General features: G+C 55.5%; 1 protein-coding gene across 3 annotated transcripts; it reads left to right on the top strand.

The window, feature by feature from the left end:
- Positions 1-1,296: 1,296 nt before the first annotated feature.
- Positions 1,297-19,329, top strand: WDR4 (WDR4 tRNA N7-guanosine methyltransferase non-catalytic subunit). Of its 3 annotated transcripts, none has more exons than XM_024559920.4 (11): positions 1,297-1,433; positions 3,222-3,284; positions 4,212-4,355; positions 5,416-5,572; positions 6,198-6,310; positions 7,922-7,982; positions 8,629-8,727; positions 10,267-10,331; positions 11,088-11,271; positions 12,115-12,184; positions 13,760-19,328. In XM_024559920.4, exons 1-11 carry the CDS (start codon positions 1,345-1,347, stop codon positions 13,954-13,956), a joined length of 1,242 nt encoding a protein of 413 aa, XP_024415688.1. In that variant the 5' UTR covers positions 1,297-1,344; the 3' UTR covers positions 13,957-19,328. The 3 variants fall into 3 exon arrangements, with proteins under 3 accessions (XP_024415688.1, XP_024415687.1, XP_024415690.1); XM_024559919.4 differs by having other exon boundaries at positions 3,219-3,284; positions 13,760-19,327; XM_024559922.4 differs by lacking the exon at positions 1,297-1,433 and having other exon boundaries at positions 3,242-3,284; positions 4,212-4,303; positions 13,760-19,329.
- The last annotated feature ends 785 nt before the right edge of the window (positions 19,330-20,114 follow it).

The following is a 20,114-nucleotide window of genomic DNA, read 5'->3' as shown; positions in this document are numbered from 1 at the left end:
ATCTTTATCCCTTCCTCATAAGTAAAAATAGCTGCTCCTTAAAGTCTGTCAATTAGCTGTTCCATTTATTTACAAATATTGATTGAGCACTGACTTCATGCCAGGTATTGTGCTGCAAGTTGGGGCGACAGTGACCTGCAAAATTAGGTATCGGTCCCTGTCCTCATGGTGTTTGTAGTCTGGTAACAGATGTTCAACAAATAATCGTGGTGCTGTGAATGCAAACAATGGAAGGTCAGGGAAGCCTTCCCTCATTAAGCGAGGACTCCACTGGTGTGAAACTCAGTGACTGGAATTAAGTAGGGACGGTGAAGATGGGATGGTGGGGAGAACGTTTCAGGCAGGCAGGCAGAAGAGCACGTGCTAAGGTCCTGTGGCTAGTAAGAGCATTGGGCCAACGCACAGGAGGGGCAGTCACGGCCTGAGCACAGGTCGGAGCCAGGCCGCGCGTCGTTCCACAGTGTGCGATTAGGCTTTGGTCTTTATCTTGAGAGCAATGAGAAACCACTTTTGGGATTAAGCAGGGGGGTGAAACGATCGGATTCATGTTCCAAAAATCTCTCTCTGGCTCTAGTGTGAGAAGTGGGTCTCTGGGTAACAGAAGATGTGGAGACCAGCGGCAGGACTGTCGTGGTTTGGGTGATGGCAAAAGCCATGGAGATGGAGAGAAGGGGCGTCCAGGAGAGAAGTTTGAGTAGGTGAAGAGTGTGTCATATGGGGACCACGAGTCCCGAGAAAACTGTTCAACTGGTGACTGGCGATGCCACTTTATAAGCAAGTCAATTAGTGGTCCCATTTATTTACTTAGCAAAACTGATTGAAAAGAGTCTTGGGTTGAAAACTAGCACTCGGGGCGCCTATGCCTTATCTCAGTGCACAGGTTAGAGGGCTCACTTCCCCGCGACCTTAGCTCTGGGCCCACCTCAGACGCGCACGCCGACACCACGTCCAGGACCTGGATCTGAACTCCAACCCTCACACTTCTTGAAGGACTATTTACTGAGAACCTAGCAGGTCCAGCTACAGCACGAGAAGGACCCCGAACCGTCCTTATTCATTTTGGAGGAAAAGACCCACATTAAGCAGCGTTGCCAAGTGTGGCGTGTAAATTTCACCCCAACAACTTTGTCAGCAACAAATCCGGACCTTGCGAGAGACACGGAACCAGCGACACCAGAGAAGGAGGCGCGCGGAGAACGTTCTACGCATGCTCCGGGCTGCGGTTTCCGCGGCGGCGGACCGGGATACGTTACCTCGAGGTGTCTGCGCCAAACGTCACTTTCCGGCGCCGTCAGGAAGTGGCGCTGGACTGCGCACGTGGGTAGAGGCGCGACGACCGGGCTGATGGCTAGTTCCGCGGGGCTGGCGCTGCGCGGTCAGGCGCTAGTGGTGCGGGGAGGCAGCCGGTTCCTGGCCACTACTACTGCGAACAGGTGAGGGGTCTGGGCTTGCAGCAGGAAACCGACGCTGCGGGCGTGCATGTGGGCCTGGAGACCCCAGTGTCCCTGGGGTGCCCCGCGGGAGTCCCGCCTCTGCTGCCGCCTCAGCCCCATCGCGTGCCTGCGCCGCCGTGGAGTGTCAGTCCTTTCAGCCCTTCTGCCAAGAACCGCTCCCGGCGCACCGATCGCCCCCTGCCTAGGGCCCCGCCCCCTTGGTGGCTTGTCTGCGGCACTCTTTGCAGAGATCTGCGGAGTCTAGGCGGGACCTGGTTACCTGGGGCGCTGAGGGCCAGGCTGCGGCCAACGCGGCGTCCCGGGCACGCCCGCCAGGCCCGTACGTAGGGGGGAAGGCGGCCCCCTGGCTTGCCTGGTTGCAGGGGTTTACTATTCGGGAGCGTTTTGGGGCTGACTGAGCGCCGGGGGCACTCCCTCTGGCTTCCCTTGTCTTGCGGTGGGGCCTGCTGCCTCATACCCTTCAGCATCCGTCCTACTGCCCTACTTGCTCTCCAGCAGTTGAAGGTCTTCTGCTACAACTCCTTCCTCGAGGGTGCGGAGGCCTCAGCGCTCAACTCCCCGGTGGCCCATCACACGTTTCTGCTTTTGCTTTCCCCAATTTAACGCTCCTCCCTTATTGTTCCCCAGTGTGTACACAATGCCCGGGATTTTTAAATTAGGAAATGTTTGTTGCTCTCGTAGGCTTGACTCAGGAGCCTCATGGGTATTAGCCGTGGGCATGCCTGCCTTTGTTTCTTCTCCCAGGGTTTTGATTCTCCTAAATGAAACAGCCGGCGTGTCTAACAGGAGCACTCGCAGCGTCAGTGTTGAGTGGTTGGCGTCAGAAATCCACCTCAATGTTACCTTAAGGTTTCGCACAAAATTTACTCACAAACCTGGCCTGTATACCAGCTTTCTTTGCAGGGGTGTCCAACCGTTTGGTGGCTCAGGGCCACACATAAGTACACTACAACACATAATCACAAAAAAAACCCCTGGTAACGTTTTAAGTAAATTTAAGATTTTGTGTTGGGCTGCGTTCTTAGCCATTCTGGGCCTTATGCAGGCTGCGGGGTTGTGGGTTGGACACCCTGCAAGAGGTTCCTGGTAGTTAACACGTGCCACAGGGGGACACCCATCTGCCTGCTTCACTAGTGGCCGGCCCAGTTTCTGACTTGGAGGACTATTTCTCTTTTCCACGCTTCAGTGTTCTGTGCAAAAAGAGTTTAAAGTACAGTCCCTTTAGGCTATAAATTTGTACAAGATGCCTTCCCTGTTCCAGGCACTGCAGGTGCCGGTGGGGTAAACCATGGAGAACTTAGGGTCTGGTAGGAAAGATGGTTGGCTCCTGTATTGGTCAGTGCTTGGCAGTCAGGGGAGCTTTTTTGGGTAGGTGAGACATTTTCCCAAACAGGAAATGGTAGTTTTAAATTTGGATACAAAAAACCCGGCCGAAAACAGTATCAGAACGCAGTTTCATCTAACATAACCAGTTTGTCCTAGCGTCTGAAAGAATAGTATATTACTTCTTGTTGAGTTTTTGTTCCCACTTATTCTACTAAACTGATTTGTATACAGAACCGTGCCAGTTGTATATGGCAAATCTAAACAGATCAGGCAAAATAAAGCTCCGTGACTGTTCCCTGAAGTAGTGTACCTAGACTGGACAGTTTCCTGTTGTGGCTAAGACCTTTAGAATATTTTTCTGTTCCAGGGATGGAAAAGAAATGAGCGTTTTTATGAACAGAGTGCTCCTTTTAAAATCTCCCTATTATTTTTCTTCAGCAGTGATGACGGCCTCTTCATGTATGACTGCAGCACTGCAGAAAAGAAGCCACAGGAAAATAAAGGGTGAGACGATAGGAAGTCTCTTCAGGGCTCGAGTCGTGGTTTGACTAATGGGACCTGAGAGCCCAAGAAGGAGTCATCTCCTCGCTGGATTCTGCATTTATCTCCACCTTGCTGTGTGGACAAACCACCTCAGGAAAGAACTGGGAGGCCAGTTTTCAAATCAGGCATTAAAAATATTAGGACTCTTCAAAATACTTTATTTCTATCAGTAATGATATTGTTGGCGTCTTGAAATAATGCAGTCAGTTTCAAGTGCATTGGGGGCAGGTGTATGAAATTAACTTTAGCTAACTGAAAGGTAAGAAAAGCAGAATGATGATTTTATATGGTGACTTTCTTTACTAGAATTGGTCTTGTGGCTCATTTATTTTTTAAGAATTGTTTTAATCCTTGCCTCTAGTCTTTTTTATGTTTTTGAGATGTTATTTATTTTTAGAGAGAGGAGAAGGGAGGGAGGAAGAGAGGGAGAGAAACATCGATAGGTTGCCTCTCGCACGTCCCCAACCAGGGACGCAGCCCGCAACCCAAGGCACGTGCTGCATGCAGTTGGGAATTGGACCGGAGGCCCTTGAGTCTGCGGGACGACATTCATCCCATTGAGCCACGCCAGCCAGGGCCCTGCCCCTAGTCTTGAATTAGTTCATGTCCATGATGGTGTGGGCCACGTGGTCACGGAAGGTCCTTCTGGCTCAGCTCTTGGGAGTTTGGTGTGTTCACCGAGAGACTTTTCTGTTTCGGTTTTACTCCTTAAACATGAGAACTGTGTGAATCTCCCCATGTCCCCTGAATAGGTCCGATGTTTTGTGGACGTGAACCTCATGGCATTTCCTGCCTTTGCTCACGTTACCAGTGAATGAGGCTGGCCTGGAGGAAGGCAGCCGTGTTGACTCGGGCAAAGCCTCACCATTCTCCTGGTCTCTTGCTCAGGGAGGACGGGCAGCCTGTGGAGAAGGGGAGTGACACGATCCTGGCGTCCACCTTCTCCAACTCTGGAAGCTACTTTGCTTTAACCGATGACAGTAAGCGTCTGATTCTTTTCCGTACAAAACCATGGCAATGTCTGAGTGTCAGGTACGAAACGCTAATTTGGATAATTACGATGTTGAACGCACAGCTTACACTTGCATGCCAGTAGCCGTAGTGACAGTGACAGCTACAATATGCAACTAACACACCTCGCCAGTCGTTCGCCCTGGGCCTGTGGCAGGGGTGGGGGCACTGTTCTCCTCATCTGCTGGCAGGCAGTCTGGAAGCTGATCCCACTCAGACTGGAAGGGCAGAGCCAGGTCCTGAACCCGGTCATTTGGCTCCAGAGTCGGTGGAGCTGACTGTGAACCCAGTCAGCCCTTGAAAGGAGGGGAAAGTGCTGACACCCTGCTTTAGATTGCTGTGGCCCCTGCCTTCCCCTGGGGTTACCAACTGGCCTGTCCTATCCTGTGACCTGCCCTTCTCCCCCCTGCTACCTGAGTCCCCAGACCCAACCCCTAAGCCCACTCTGTAGAGCCGGGCTGCGTGCCAGAATCATTGCTGGCTGAATGGAACCAGAGCAGCCGAGAGCCCCCATCTGGCACAAGACAAAGGGACACAGTGTGGAGCTGAGTGGAAGCTGGGTGCCGTGGGGGGTGCAGGGGAGGGGGGGTTAGATTCCCCCTGCGCTGGGTGAGCTCCTTGGAAGCCAAGCCTAGCACTCCAGGAGGACCGACCCAGCTGCTGCTCCGGAGAGCTGTGGCTGGGCTGTCACAGCTGCTGAATTAGCCCATTAGAGCGAGCATAGGCCACTGTCAAAACCACAGAACCGGGAGAAGTGTGATGGATCTTGCCCCGGGCCTAATTGTCTCCCTTTCGTCGTTTTTTTCACCACCTTTATGGATCATGTCTCCTCCTGCAATCCTCCGGCCTTTTCTGTCCGTTTGTCCCTCTGCCCCTCAGGAGCACGGGGTCCTGTCTGTACGTGTGTTGGGGAATTGTTTCTTTAGGCTTCAATAGCCATTTCAAGCTAACATGTGGAGCAGTGTGCGCCGGCCAGCTGGTGCTGCCACCAGACATGTGGCTGACAGGTTGGTTGCAGGATCTTGCGCTGACCTGTGTCAGCCTGTGTCACCCAACCTTCAGTGTCTCTCTGGGCTCCCAGGACCGTGGTGAGGAGGTGCACGGCCCTGACGTTCACAGCTTCTGAGGAGAAGGTTTTGGTGGCAGACAAGTCTGGGGACGTTTACTCCTTTTCGGTGCTGGAGCCACAGGAATGCGGCAGACTTGAACTTGGGCACCTGTCGATGCTACTGGATGTGGTATGTGGGTGAAGTGCTTCTTAACTCGGCTGTGGTCAGACTCAGATGGGGCGGGGGTGGGAGTGGGCTTTCCCGTAGCAGCAGCCCTGTGCAGGTTTGGCAGCAGGAGGAGTGGAGCCCAGGAAAGTGAGGGCAAGTGAAGAGAGGCTGCTGGTTCTGGATGGGGGGGCGGGCCCAGGTTGGGGTGACGGGGTGGGGAGGTGTGGGAAGAACACGCGTGGCCAGGAAGTCAGAGTTGGCCCGTGGTGCTTCATGGGCATCACCTTGGTGTTCTCCCAACCCCTGAGCCGGGAGCGGTCCCACCGCAGGCACCAGGAGGCCCAGTGAGGGCCAGCCGCGGGTGGTGGAGCTGGGGTGAGTCCCCACTGGGACATGCAGACATGACAAGGGGGAAGTCAGGACTTGGTGACCAGCTGGACATGGGGACACATGAAATAGGAAGGAGAGGGAGGTGCCTTGGGCGCTGGAGACAGGAAGGCAGAGGCAGTAATAATGAGTTGTGTTGAGAGGGTCTGTGTGGACAGGAGTGGAGGGGCTGGAGACGAGGGGCATCAAGGGGTAGCAGGGGTAGAGCGGCACTGGCTGTCCCATGAGTGGACCTGCCCTTTCTCACCCTTGCACACAGGCCGTGAGCCCTGATGACTGCTACATCCTCACCGCTGACCGGGACGAGAAGATCCGGGTGAGCTGGGCCTTGGCTCCACACAACATCGAAGCCTTCTGCCTGGGACACACCGAGTGAGTCTCCCTCCCTTCCCTCCGGCCTCCTGGGGACGGGGCTCAGGTTTAAGCCCGGAGTAGGCTCTTCATCTGGGGAGCTGGTGGTTGGGTGGAGACGCTGGCTGAGCCTGTGAGTCTTGAGGGAGGAGGAAGCCGTTCTGTGTGTGGCTTCCGGGCGAGATGAGCGCTCACTGCAGGCCAGGCCCTGTGGCAACATGACCTTTAGGATCTCCTGCTGTTACATGTGCCAGGGGGTTTTCTCATTGGCCCTGGGGCCTCAGACCCCAGCGCCCCATCACCCTGGATGGTGCTGGCCGTCTGCCCGCAGGGCCCGTGTGTATCGGCTGAGAGCCCCCCAGTTGGAGCAGCTGCTCCTGGTCTGTTACCCACCACCTGCGGTGGCGGGGGGCTTGTTCTAGAACACCTCGCTTTCTCAGTGTAGACACTGGCAGTGGTGAGCGGTCACTAGGTGGGTGTATTGGGACAAGGACCATACTTGAGCAGTTGTACCTGTGCATGAATTGAGAAGTCTCTGCACCCAGGCAGTTGTCGCTCCGCAGTCTCTGCATCCTGTAAGGGAGGTGTCTCTGAGCAAGGCGCTCTTCTCAGGCAGAAGGCTAACTGTAATGTACACAGAGGAAGACTGGTTTGATTGGCCGAGATATTTAAAATAACGTTATTTGAGGTAGTGGGAGACATGGGGGGTGGGTGTTCAATTCTGAGGTTGCTCCTGCTTCCTTGATTTGAATGGATTATACAAATGACCTTTAGAAAGGTTGACGGCACTTAGTTTGTACATCACGACGGCTTATTTTGGTTTTCATTCTGTTCCCTTGTCAGTCAGCACCTGCAGTTCTTACGACCCGCCAGTCCTCCAGCCCCTGCCCGTTGCTGTGCATTGCTGGGGCCTCTGGACCCCACCTGTCACCCCTCCATCTTGGTGTCTTTGCACGTGTGGTTTCCACTGACGGGCACGGCCTTCCGCACAGTGCCACACCCGGTGCTCCCCTTCCTCCGCTGCCTGCCACCTGCCGTCTCAGGAAGGCCTCCGCACCCCTCTGCTGTGCTTCTTAGCCTGTGCCGTCCAGTTCAGGAGCCACGGCGGGTCAGTCCGAAGTGAGACATGCCCATCGTGCAGAACACTGAGTTCAGAGACTTAGTATGAAAAGGGATGCAAAAATGGCCCATTATTAACGAGGTTACACTGATCGCAGATTGAAGTGATAGTGTTTTGAATGTATTGAGTGAAGTAAGAGCATAGCATGAGGGTTAATGTCACCTGTGTCTGTTTTGTTTGGTGGCGTGGTCACTGGCAGCTACTTGAAGATGAACCTGGTGCTGTGTTTCTGTTGGCTGGCGCTGTGCAGAGCCCGCCGCTGACACTCCCTGTCTCTGACCTGTCTCTCCGGTCCCCTTGCTGGGCATGCGGGCCGTCCTCCGTGGGGGCCGTGGTGTCACCTCCCTCACCCCCGGCTCCCTCCTCGCCCTCTGTGGCCGCCCATGTTTCCGTCTCAGCTGCAGCTGGGGTCAGGGTCTGGGGCTGGGCAGCTTCTCGGCGAGGTGTCATGGTGGTGCGACGTCACGGTGGCACTGGCACACCGGGTCACCCTGCTTCTCCTTGTGCCGCAGGTTCGTGAGCCGCATCTTCGTGGTGCCCGACCACCCTGAGCTGCTCTTGTCCTCGTCTGGGGTAAGCGTGCCGCCCCGCCTCGTGCCCCCCTGGGTCCTCTCTGTAGGATGAGCAGGGGCTTGTTTTCCACTCCCAGCTGTGGCTCGGGAGCCGGTGTGCGCCTCACTGGTGGCCGTCCACTAGGTGGTGCTTGTTTTCTGCATGTCAGAGCTGGTGGGGCCTGGCTCCCGGCCTGTGACTGCATACTCAGGGGTCTGTGTGTGTGTGCAGAGCTGGAGGGGGTGTGCAAGGAGTCCATTCGGAGGGCTGCTGTTGCCTCTGCAGTAGCATCGTGACCTCTGTTCAGACAGTTGGCAGAGGAGTGCTGTTCTGAGCCCTGGCGGGGCCTGGGTTCCGTCCCCACTGCTGCTGCGCGTGTCTCATTGTGCAAGTGCCTGGTCACTGATATGCCTGCGTGTGCGTGTGTGCATCCCTGCCTGAGTGCAGCCTGGCCTGTGATATCAGGTGGTCGTGCGTCCCTTGCCCATTTTGTCGTGTGGGGCCTCTTGTTTTTCGGAATGCCTTGCGTGACCTTTTCAGAGCAAAGACCTGCTGGGTGGGAAGGGCGCCCTGGCTGTCCCAGAGTTACTGTCCTGCGACCCGGCGGAAGCCTGCGTGCCTGTAGGAGTGCCCGCCCCTGAGGGCACTGACCCCTTCCTGTGTGCAGGACCGCACGCTGAGGCTCTGGGAGTACCGGCGCGGGCGCGAGCTGCACTGCTGTCACCTGGCCGGCCCGCAGGAGCCGGCGGGCCCCTGGAGCGACAAGGTAACTGAGTTTGTCTCTGGTTGTGGGGGCTGGCAGGGCGCCTCGCAGTCACTCAGGTCTTGTGAAAAAAATGTTTTACACGGGAAACATTTCTTTGCTGTTAGTGCAGCTGGAATTCTTCCAGCTTGGGCGAAATCACGTATTTCAAATTCTGAAGGCAGCTAGTGAATAAGTGGGAAATAATTTGTATCTTGCCACACTTGCATTTGAACAGTTAATTTATAGAAAGGCCTCTAACCCCCTTGGAAATGGAAAAAATAGTGGAGCAGAGAGCTTGGCTGTGCGTTCATCAGCCGGGCAGCAGGCCAAGTGTCCATTCAGCCTTCTCTGTCGTCTTGCCATGGATCAGTCTCAGGGTCCCCTCAGGTCAGGTCACCTGGGCCTTCGGTTGCCAGGGAGATTTTCTGGGGGGGAAGTATGGGCTGCCTGTCGGGGTCCCCAGGATTCTGTGCTCATGAACACCCAGCTCTGATGCTCCTGAGCTAGTTCTGTGCAGCCTCGGTCCCAGTGGGTCACACGTGGATGGCCCCCCGGAGCCTGGTGGGGAGGGACGAGGGGTCTGCAATCATGTCTCTTCAGGCCTGCAGAGCTGGGTGCCTTCCGCCTGTCCCTAGCGACGCTGCGCACCGTCCTCTGCAGTTCCCACGTGGCACCCTGTCAGCCCTCGGGAGCTCGGCTCTCCCTTGTGCCTCACAAGGCCTGGGTGTGAAGTGAAGGGCTTGTCTGCCTGCTCCCAGGCTTGGCTTCTCGTTTCTGCTCTCCGCTCTGAGACCAGTCTCTAGCGTCCGTTCTCACTGGGCCTCAAAGCCGGCAGGCTGGACTGGACTCGGGCCAGGGCCCCTGGGACCCCCAGCCAAGTGCCTGCAGGGCCACCTGGTCAGTGCCTCCAGCTGCTCTGGTTGCCCTGTGGGTGCCTCCTGCTTGGGCTTCTGCAGCCATGGGAGCTGCCACAAACAGAGACCTGTTTGTTCTGGTGACCTGTCATCTTTGTGCCCTCGCTTATCCTCGTGCCCCAGCAGTGAGGTTGGTGCAAGTCCTTTCTAAGAGTGGGGAGAGCAGGTGGTGGAGAGGGCTGAGGATGAGCAGGCTTCTGACCCGTCCGGTGCGCCCAGCCTGCAGGAGCGGGGGGCAGCCCTGCTTGGGCCAGGCGAGTGCCAGGCCCTTCCTTGTCCACCCCTGTCAGCTGGCGTCCAGTGTTTCACCCTTGCTGTGTCTGAACTGAGCAGTTCCCCTCTCTCCCCCTCATGTTCTCTTGGGCCCTCCTGTCCTTGCTTTTTGACTGACTGCTGGCTTTAGAAACATTCCACAGTCCAGAGAGGGCCAGGGCCAGGGAGGGGTCTGTGCCGTGTGCTGTGGCGTGCTGGAGTGACTGAAGCGGGCTGGCAGTGGTTTGCAGAAAGGCCTAGCATCGTCTTCTCTTTCTCTTTCCTGGGCCCCGTGTGGGCACTGGCAGTCTGGCAGCAGCGTGTGCTCCCAGTGGGCACAGAGCAGTTGGCATTGGGTCCCCAACACGCATTTGAGCTGCTGCTTCCCTTTCAGAGGTTTGCTGTGTCCAGGATCACTTACTGGAGCCGGGACAGCTGGGTGGCGCTGCTGTGTGACTGGTAAGCTCACTGTTCCTGCCGCCCCCTCCCCCCCACCCAGCCAGTAATGGGGGACGACAGGCATTGTCTTCCCAACTCGGGAGGCCTACACAGTGTATGGGTACCACAGCTCCCTGCAGGGGTCTCCCTTCCTGAGGGCTGTGGCATGTGGCTATGGGTCCCTTGGTGCTGGCATTCTTTACGTGCTCCTTACATCCACTGGTGTAACGGAAGCAAGGCCTCTGCCTGGCATTTCATGTGTGATGGAATCGCACCTGGTGGTGGAATCGGCCTCAGGCACTCCTGCCTGAGGGCCAGTGGTTGATGAGACGGATTTAGGCAGCACACGCCACTCAGCTGGTTCCTCCTGAGCGTCTGCTCTGTGCCTACTCCTCACTGGTCCCGTAACAGGTTCTGGGAGGGCGTCCTAGCTTGTCTTAGAAATAGGGGCTCAGGTTCAGAGAGGGTGAAGGTGCTGGACCGGAGGTGTGCTGTCTGCTGCCCCGCAGGTGGAATGGCTGTCTTCTCTACACTGTCCCTTTTGTCCCGTATCACTTGCCTTTGCCGCCACACACGTCGCCCCAGGACTTAATGATGTGGGCGTTTCTTACCTCGCAGCCTGTGGCCTAGGGCTCTGGGAGCACTCAGCTGGTGCTTCTAGGTCAGGGGAGCCAAGATGTTGGTGAGGGCCAGGTCCCCGGCACGGGCGGGCCTGGGCTGCAAGCCGGTGGGTTGGGCCGTCGGAGTTGTGACGCTTTCCCTCTTCCTCGTGGGAAGTGTGCCTATGGTCTGCTTCTTCCGGCTGGACGCCCCTGGACGGCAGCTGGTCTACAGACAGCAGCTGTCTTTCCAGCACCGAGTGTGGGACGTGGCTTTCGAGGAGAGCCAGGGGCTGTGGGTGCTGCAGGACTGCCGGGAAGCCCCGCTCGTGCTCTGCAGGCCTGTGGACGGCCGGTGGCAGGTGGGTCATGCTGGGTCCCTGCTGTCCCCTGAGCCTGGGGTGGGGGTGGGCCGCAGCTGTCATGCCTTTCTGCTTGATCACACCTTGGTGCCGGAGGGTGTGTCCTGGGCTGGGGAGGTTGCAGGGCTTGTGTCCTGAGAGAAGGGAGCTGGGAAACCGACCAGCGTGTCCAGGGTCATGGAGTCTGCAGAGGACTTTTGGGGAACCCCATCTGGCATGCTTTCTCTGTGCCTCTCCTGGTCACACTGGTCTTTTTAGCAGAGATACCAGTACTTGGTGTGTGTCCTTGATGTTTGCCACATAGCATGGCCTTGGTCTGGGGCACTGGTTCCACTGGTTGGGGGAGCTCCTGGGTGTGGTACAAGGCATGTGGGCCGAGCAAACCCATACCTTCTCTGGGCTGGCCCCCCCCACTGACAAAGCGGGGACATGCTCGCTGTCCTGTCCCACGTCTCAGGGACTGCTGCGGCCGCGGATATTTGCAGACTTTCACGGCCTTTGCTCACTGGGCTGCGTGCTCTGGAGAAAGCCCTGAGCCTTTCAGGTAGTTTTACCTGAGCAGTGGCAGTGACCAGAATGCCACCAGCTGGCACCTGTCAGGCCTGCCAGGCTTCGTAGATAAAGTCACACGTGAGAAGCCAGCATGTGAAATGCCAGTAGCCCTCACGTCGTGGGTCTTCATCCTGATGAGAGGCGGTGGCCCCTGGGCTTAGTGAACTGGCCACACCTGGTCTTCACAGAGAGGTCACTTGCCTCTTCCAGGGCCCGCAGTGGGGAGCCCGCAGCTCTGCCCATTACTGTGCGAGCAGCACCTGCTGACACAGGTTCCCCTTTGCCTCCCAGACTGTTCCTGAGACGGCCGCGGTGCAGAAAGTCAGCGCTCATCTTTACAGGAACTGGGCCATGCTGGAAGGTGAGGGCGCCATGGCCACCGACAGAGCAGACGATGGGACACGGTGCACAGCAGGGAGCTGTGAGAATACGGGGTGCATGCGGGTGTGTCCCTATTAGGGGCACTGAAGAGTAACCCACACCTGGCCAGAAATGCTACGTGGTACTCTGCCAGGCGTGACTCGGTGTGACTCTGGCAGGACAGTTGAGCTGCATGTGAACTGGGGGTCTGTTGGAGCAGCATTCTGCTTTCTGTCTTCAGAGTTGGATGTTCCAAGTCCCCCAGGCAGGGCCAGTACCTGGTGTGGCTCCCAGATGGGGTGGGAGCCATTCAAAGTCCCCTGCAGGTGGCATTGAGCGACAGCTTCCCTGCTGGGAGGTGAGGTGTGAAGATAACCCATGGGGTTGCTGAGGGTCTTCACAGCCCAGAGTGTGTTCTACTAGGAACACCAGCCCGAGGGGAGAGCGGGGAGCAGTGGGAGGAGGTAGGTTGCTCCCAGGAGCTGCTGCGGTCAGTGAAGGCAGTGAGGCTGTCGGTTCCTCCGGCCCTGGTTGTCCGAGGGCCCTCGGTGAGCAGTGACTTTGGCTGTGCCGGCACCTGTCGGGGAGCGTAAAGCAACGAGACCCCGCCTGGTCTACACTGGTAGAAGGCAGCCCTGAGTCACAGAGCTGTCGGCTGTTTCCCTCATGCCTCTCTTGGGCAGAGACTTAAAAGCGACAGTGTCTGAAGGGGAATTTGTAGGCCCAGCACTGGACTTCAAGTGCCTTCCTTCCAGTAGCAAAACCGGTGCTCAGGAGACATCTTGCAAAGCCAGCCTGGTCCCTGGGAGCTCTGGAGAGCCAGCGTGGGTTCAGAGTCCCTATGGGAGCAGAGATCCAAACGTTCGTGCGTAGCTTCTCCATGTGAGCGTTCTCGTGGACACTTGTTGGCCCTGAGCCCTGGGTTACATTTGTTCTTCGTTCCTCTTAATGCTGAAGGTTTGGGGTGGCGACAGGGCTGTGTCCTCTCCAGCATTGTTTGGATCCGCTTGGGCCACGCTGGCCGAGTGGGTCTGTGACAGGGCTCTCGGGACCCCCGGTGGGAGCGTCATCCGCGGCCCCTCCTCACCCGGCACGTGTCCTCCCTGCTGCCAGGGCCTGGGGCCCTGCTGAGGCCGCCTCAGGGCCATTTTTCTAAGAGGTTCTGCGATAAAACCCCATTTCCAGTGCAGGCTCTGGGGAGGCTTGGGGAAGAGAGTGCAGGGAAGGCAAGTTGACCTTGAAAATCACGGAAGGGTGAGAGAGCCTAGGGGCCTGGGAGGTCACAGGTGTGGGGCACAGGCCTGGGCATCACTGACGGGCCCCGTGGAGTTCCCCACCAGGTGAGGTGGTCTCGGGCATAGCCAGCTTTCGTGTTCTGTTAGAAGCAAGTCTGGGGTCCAGCTGATGTGGCTCCCAGGAGTAGGCCCCATGGAGGCCACCTTGGAGAAGGCTCCAGAAGTCCACAGAGAACTCCGGGTGGTCACTGGGTTCATTCCCTGCTGCAGGAGGGCCTCACGGGGTCCTGTGGCTAGAGGCGGCATCCCGAGTCACCATCTGCCCTGTTCCTCCCGCACAGGCTCCGCCGGCGTGAATGACGGCTTCAGTGGTCTATACAAGGCCACCTTTGACAACATGGCCACTTACCTGAAGAAGAAGGAGGAGAGGCTGCAGCAGCAGCTGCGGAAGAAGCGACACAAGAACCCGCCCCCTGGGCCCAACGGGCAGACCAAGAAGGTCAAGTCCGGGGAGGCGTCCCGGAGTGGCTCGTCCTAGCCCTGGTGTGGCTCTCCAAGCCTCGAAAGACGGATTTTTCTCTCCCCCTCTTGCCGGCAGCTCCCGGGAAGGAAAATGGGGACGGCACTGCCCACTTACACTTGGTGGCAGTGAGGGCCATACAGTCCCAGACACTGGGGCTGTCCCAGTAGTAGGTGGCATCCTGGGCTCGAGAACGTCCTCTCACCGAGCAGAGGCTTCGCCAAAGGCCCCCTGCATGCCCTGCTGTCACTGGCCCGACAGTGTTCGCTCAGCTGGACACAGCGCCGGCGGGCAGCGTGGAGCCTGGAAGCACTTCGCCTTCCTTCACGTTAGAGGGGACGTGAGCCTGTTGGTTCTACTCTTTCCACAATGCCACCCATGCCTGGCGCATCTTCCCCCAGAGGATTCCACAAGCAAAGGGTTCTGTGCTGGCGTGATGGGTGTTTTCCTGTTGTTCTCTTGGCGGGTCCTTCCAGGCTGGCCACTCGCCATAGGGGGCCATTGCAACCCAAGCAGAATGAAGGGCTCGGCCCCTCCCTCAGCCCTGGCCGAGTGCTCCATCCCCCTGCGGCGAGGGGCTCCCGCTCAGCTACAGGTGTGAGAGCTCGGTGGCTGTGCTGGCGGCGAAGTGGACTTGTTTCAGGATGTGAGGACGCAGGAGCCAGGCCAGAAGCGTGATTCCATGGGGAGGTGGTTGCTGACGTGTGTATTGTTCTGATTTGAGCCTTGCACACATGTCACAGAGAGCCGGGTGTCAGCTGGATCCCATTACCAGTCAGTAAAGACGAGAGCTTTTCGCAGCTTCTGGAAATGTTCAGCAGTGCCGGAATGCTTCCCATGTCCCTGAAGTGCCTCGCTTTTCAGTGCACACCCATCTGAAAACTGCGGTTGGTGACGTGCGCAGGCAGAGGGGTTCCTGGGGAGGAGTGGGGTGCCCGGGGCGGCAGGCGGTGCCTGGCCCACGGCCCTGCTGCGGGAGGGGCCTGACTCAGCTCTGTGTTGGGTACAGGGAGTGTTCTCATCAGTCTTCTGCTTCAAAGTGCTTGGTGGTGAGAGGAATTCGGGTTTGGTCTTGTCAGTGTTGAATCTGAAGGCCAGTCAGCAAACTGGTCTGCAGACCAAACCCTGCTGCCTGGTTTCGTGCCGCCTGCGGGTTAAGAAGGGTTTTCGCAGTTTTAAATGATTGTAAACCAGTTAAAGGAATGCTGGTGCTTCACGATACCTGCAAGTCATACGCAGTTCGAATTGCTGTGTCTGTAAGTAGAATTTTACGGGGTGCAGCCACGCCTGTCCTTTCAGGTGTGGGTCTGCGTTGGCTCTGTGCCCCCACAGCAGAGTGGGGGAGCCTGCAGAGGCCACGTTGTTTATTGTCTAGCCCAGGGCCCCCAACTCCGGGCAGTGGACGGGCTCCAGTCTGGGCCTGTTAGCAGCTGGGGCCGCACAGGGGAGGGGAGCCTGGCTGTGATGCACTTGGATCATCCCAAAACCATCCCTCCCACTCTGGTACTTGGATCACCCCGAACCCCCATCCCCACCCCTGTACTTGGATCATCCCGAACCCCCATCCCCACCCCGGTACTTGGATCACCCCGAGCCCCCCCCCTACTCTGGTCTGTGGAAAAATTGTCTTCCATGAAACCAGTCCCTGGTGCCTAAAAGATTGGGGGCTGCTGGTCTAGCTCTTTACAGAAAAATTTATTGATCCCTATTTATGATCCCCTTAAAAATGAACTGGTCCATTTATTTGGAAAAAACCCCAGCCCTATTCTTCCCATGTTCACGTTGACATCTCTCACCAAACCTTCATGGTGGTCCCTGTGGGTGGGCAGCTCGTGTCTGAAACACGTGTCTCCGTCCCAGTCATCCGGGCGCGGGGGCAGGCTGGGAGGGAGCCCGGGGTGGGGGTGTCTAAGGCTGGTCCTCTCACCCACACACACCTGACAGGCAGTACAAGGTGGCGCCCAGGGCAACGGTCAGGAGAGCGGAGCGGAACAGAGTGGGGAGGGCCATGGTCATTTATGTTTTCTTAGTGGTTGCTTCCACGTTACTTCCATTCTTACCAAGGTCATGTGTGGTTGGACAGACCACATTATGTTGACCGCTTAACTGTGGCCATGGCCCATTCCACCTTTTCTGCCCCCCTCCCCCTTCCTTCTCCACTGTGTGGGTCAGTCTCCATTCGCCCACACGGGCACCCTTGTTCTGCTCTGCCCCGGGACTCCAGGACTGCGGGGACTGTGCGGACTGCGGGCTCCTGTGGGCGTGGCCCGAGGAAGCCAGGCAGCTGGTGTGTTGGGGGAAGGAGAAGGGGGCACAGCGCCCTCCTCTGCAGTGTCCCTCCTGCTGGGCTGCATCCTGTCAGGACAGCAGCCTTTGGGGCTCCAGCCCCACCAGCCCCAGGGGCAGAGATGGCTCCCTTCTTGGTTCTGAAACCCTGTCCACGCCCCTGGGAGTAGTCCTTTGGTCAAAGGTCCCAACGAGTCTCAGGGGACAGGAGCCGTATTCTTGGGGAGACCTGACTGGTAATCAGGTCTTTCCTTACATGTCCACAGTTGTCCCAGAAATTTCTGGTTGGTAAACCCATGACAGCCACACCTTGTATTTAAAGGGTTTTACGACTTAACGCTTCGTCTGGAACAACATGTCCCTCTTCTTCATGTCTGTGGCTTTTTCAGGAAGACCGGCCCACTGCCATCTTGCAGTTTGCATCTTGCAGTCTTGTTTTTTCTTAAAATTTTATTAAAGGAGGGGGAAAGGGAGAGAAACATCAATGTTTCTCCCTCTTGCGCGCCCCCCACTGGGGACCTGGCCCACAACCCAGTTATGTGCCTTGACTGGGAATTGAATCAGCGACCCCTTTGGTTTACAGGTTGTCACTCAATCCACTGAGCCACACCAGCCAGGGCACAAAGCACTTTCTTGATTCGTCAGTTTTGCCTGTGGCCCTACTGTGGGAGCTGAGGACTTGGTTTTCTTATACACCCCTAATTACGTTTTTTTCCTTTCGTTGATTTTTTATTTTTATTTTTTGGTTTCTATTGGGCTTTGTTCCAAGTCATTGATTTTTAAAAACTTGGCTATATCATATTTCTTAATTCTAAGGGTTCTACTTTTTTTCATTTTGATTTAAGTGTAGTATATATCTGGGAAGTGCACCTGGAATGCACAAACTGAAATCTCACCAGCTGGACACAGGTGTGACAGTCCCCACCGGAAACGGCATTTACCAACAGCCAAGAGGTCCCCCAGACTCCTTACAGTCTTTTACACTCCCTCCCCTCTTCCCCAGAGAAGCCCAGGCTGATTTAACAGATTAGTTTGCTTTGGCTCAACTTTTTGGATGAGGTTCATCTACATTGTTACACTGGCTGTAAATGGTTCATTCTCATTGCTACATAGTATTCCTGTATGTGGAGATACCACAATGTATCCATTCTGTGAATAGCATTTGAATAGTTTCCAAAGGGGCTGCAATGAACATTCTGGTCCTTGTCTCTTGGAACATATGTGAACATTTCTGTCCCATGTATATTTAGCAGTGGAATTGCTGGCTTGTCTTGTTTAGCTTGGACGATACTGCCTGTCCTTGGTAATTCTAACCCCGCCACAGAATGTAAAACTTGGTGCATTCTCATGCTCCGCATTTGAGGTGACACTGTTGAATTTTGCAAAGGCACAAACTTGGGAGCGTGGGCTGTTAATGTGGGAATCAGTGAGCTGCCACCTGTCTTCCAGACTTAATCTTGATCTCATTCTGGGCGAGGTCACCTTAAAAACAATGTGGATGACCCACTTTGAGGGATGCCAGCAATAAGGTCATTAGGACACACAAGCAGCCTTGAAGAGGTCAGTGTGGCAAGGAGCTGAGGTCTCCCAAAAGCCAGTGACTGACTGCCTGGACTGAGCCATCTCGGAAGAGCGTCCTTCTACTATAAACACAGAGCGCGGCACATTCTTTCCAGCAGCAGCGTCTGCGTGGACCCTCTGTGTGTTGACGTGTTCTTTTTGTCTCTAATTTCCCTTGTGATTCCTTTGGTCTCTGGGTTATTTGGGTGCGTGGTTTAATTTCCAGACATTTGACTTTTTTCTTCAGATTTCTTCCATTAATGGTTTCTGGTGTTTTCTTTTTATTTAATCCTCACCCAAGGATATGTTTATTGATTTTTAGAGAGAGAGGATGGGTGAGGAGAGAGAGAGAAAGGGAGAGAGAAATATCATCATGATAGAGAAACAGCAATCAGCTGCCTCGCAGGCGCCCTGACTGGGCATTGGACTTGCAGTCTAGGTATGTGCCCTGACCAGGAATCGAATCGGCAATATTCCAGTGCACAGGTTGATGTTTCAACCGACTGAGCCACCCGGCCAGGGCGGTTCCTGGTTTGAATTCCGTTGTGCGCTTACTCCTTTTGCATTTGCTGAGCTCCGTGTGCTCCATACGATGCTGGCTGTTTCACGTGCCCTCAGCAGAGTGTGTGCCGAGTCGGCCGGGGGAGCGTTCTGTGAACGTGGGTCAGGTTAGTTGGCGGCCATGTCATTGTCAGCTGGGACTCTACTGTCTTCCTAATCTTTGTGCGCTCAAATGTCTAACTATAGTTGTGGTTTGGTCTCATTATCCAGGGTCCTCCTGGTTTCGCCTCATAGATTTAAATATTCTGACGTTAGGCGTGTATACACTTAGGGATGCTGTGTTGTCTTGAGGAGTGACCTCATCAGTACCACGAAACACCCCTTTCACCCCAGGTCTGTTAATGGAGCCATTCCAACTTCCTTTCAATGAGTGTTAGCATGAAATTTCCTTTTTTCACTGTTTTTAACATATGGATATAAAGTGGGCTGTTGGTAGGCAATGTGCCTTTTTAAAAATCCCCAGATCGCTGAGACACAGGCAACAGTGGGCTGATGGCCTGAGGGAAGGGGGGGTGATATTAGGGAGGGGAGGAATGGGGTCATCTGTAATAGTGTAAACAATAAAAATAAAGTTTAAAAAATCCCCAAATCATTGGATTTCTATGGAAATACAGTCTGAGCCACATGTGTAGTTGAATGTGTGCCAGTAGTCAATTTGAAAAGCAGTGAAATAAATTTTTTTTAAAAAGCAGATGAAATAAATTTGAGAATACAGTTCATTTAACCCAATACAGCAAAAACTGTCTCAACTCACGGTCTGTATGGTTTTTCATGAGCTATTTTATGTTCTACTTCTAATCTCCTTGTTTGCAGATTTGTCTTATCTGTGCAGAGCCTGTCTCGGGCTCCCTGTCCCAGATCCAGCGGCCTCGGCCTCTGAATTCCAGTGTCTGTTTCCCCTCAGGTGTCAGGCTGTGTTTGGGCCTGTCCTCCCTGGGCTGTGACCAGAGTCACAGGCACGCAGATCCCCCAGCAAGTGTCTGCCCGCCTTAGGGCAGGCGGGCGCGTGTGGACCATGTGTGCCTCCGAAGCAAGAGTCCCGGGTGTGGTTTGAATTTACGTTTACCTGTGGTAAATGAGCTGTGGGGCATCTGATCTCGGAACTGTCTGTTCTCTAAGTCGCCTTTGCCCCGTCATTTCTCTGGGGCTTTTTTGGGGGAGGGCAGCTGATTTGAAGGTGATCTTTCTAGCTCTTCATCATTGCGAATTTTTTCCCCAGTTTGACTCTTGGCTTTTTTAAATGTTTTCTTTTTAATTTGGACTTTTTCATAGTCAGATTTATCCACCTTTTTGTTTATGGTCTCTGGATATTGTATTCAGAAAGGTGTTTCTACACCCTCCCCGCCTTCGAAATGGCCCATTAGGAAGCGGGGACAGAAGGGTGGGACTGAGGACAGAAGTGGGCCCACCTGACCTGCGGCGGCAACCAGAGGCCGGTGGGAAGCGAGCGTGGGGGAAGACTGATTTCCCTGTCAAAAGCCAGTTAGTTTTTTCTGTTCCCCAAGTCTGGCTTCTTACCCAGGAAACAGGCAGGGGGCGCTGTAGGGTCCACAGTGAGATCTGCCCGGTTTGAAGCAGAGAATTATGAGCCCTCTGGTTCCTGTCTCCTGACAAAGGAAGCAACCGGAACAATAAAGCTGTTTTCCCGTGGCTCCTCGGGGCTGGTTTTTGCTGGCTCGGTGGGAGAGGAAGATGACCGGAGTGAGAAGAGCCTGCAGAGGACCCAGTGGGTCAGGATGGGCAGGAATGAGGACAAAGCGGATAGTTCC

Source organism: Desmodus rotundus, chromosome 2, assembly GCF_022682495.2.
Source record: "Desmodus rotundus isolate HL8 chromosome 2, HLdesRot8A.1, whole genome shotgun sequence".
Lineage (NCBI taxonomy): Eukaryota > Metazoa > Chordata > Mammalia > Chiroptera > Phyllostomidae > Desmodus > Desmodus rotundus.
Note: the sequence above shows the minus strand (reverse complement) of the source record. Positions and strands in the feature narration are given on the sequence as shown.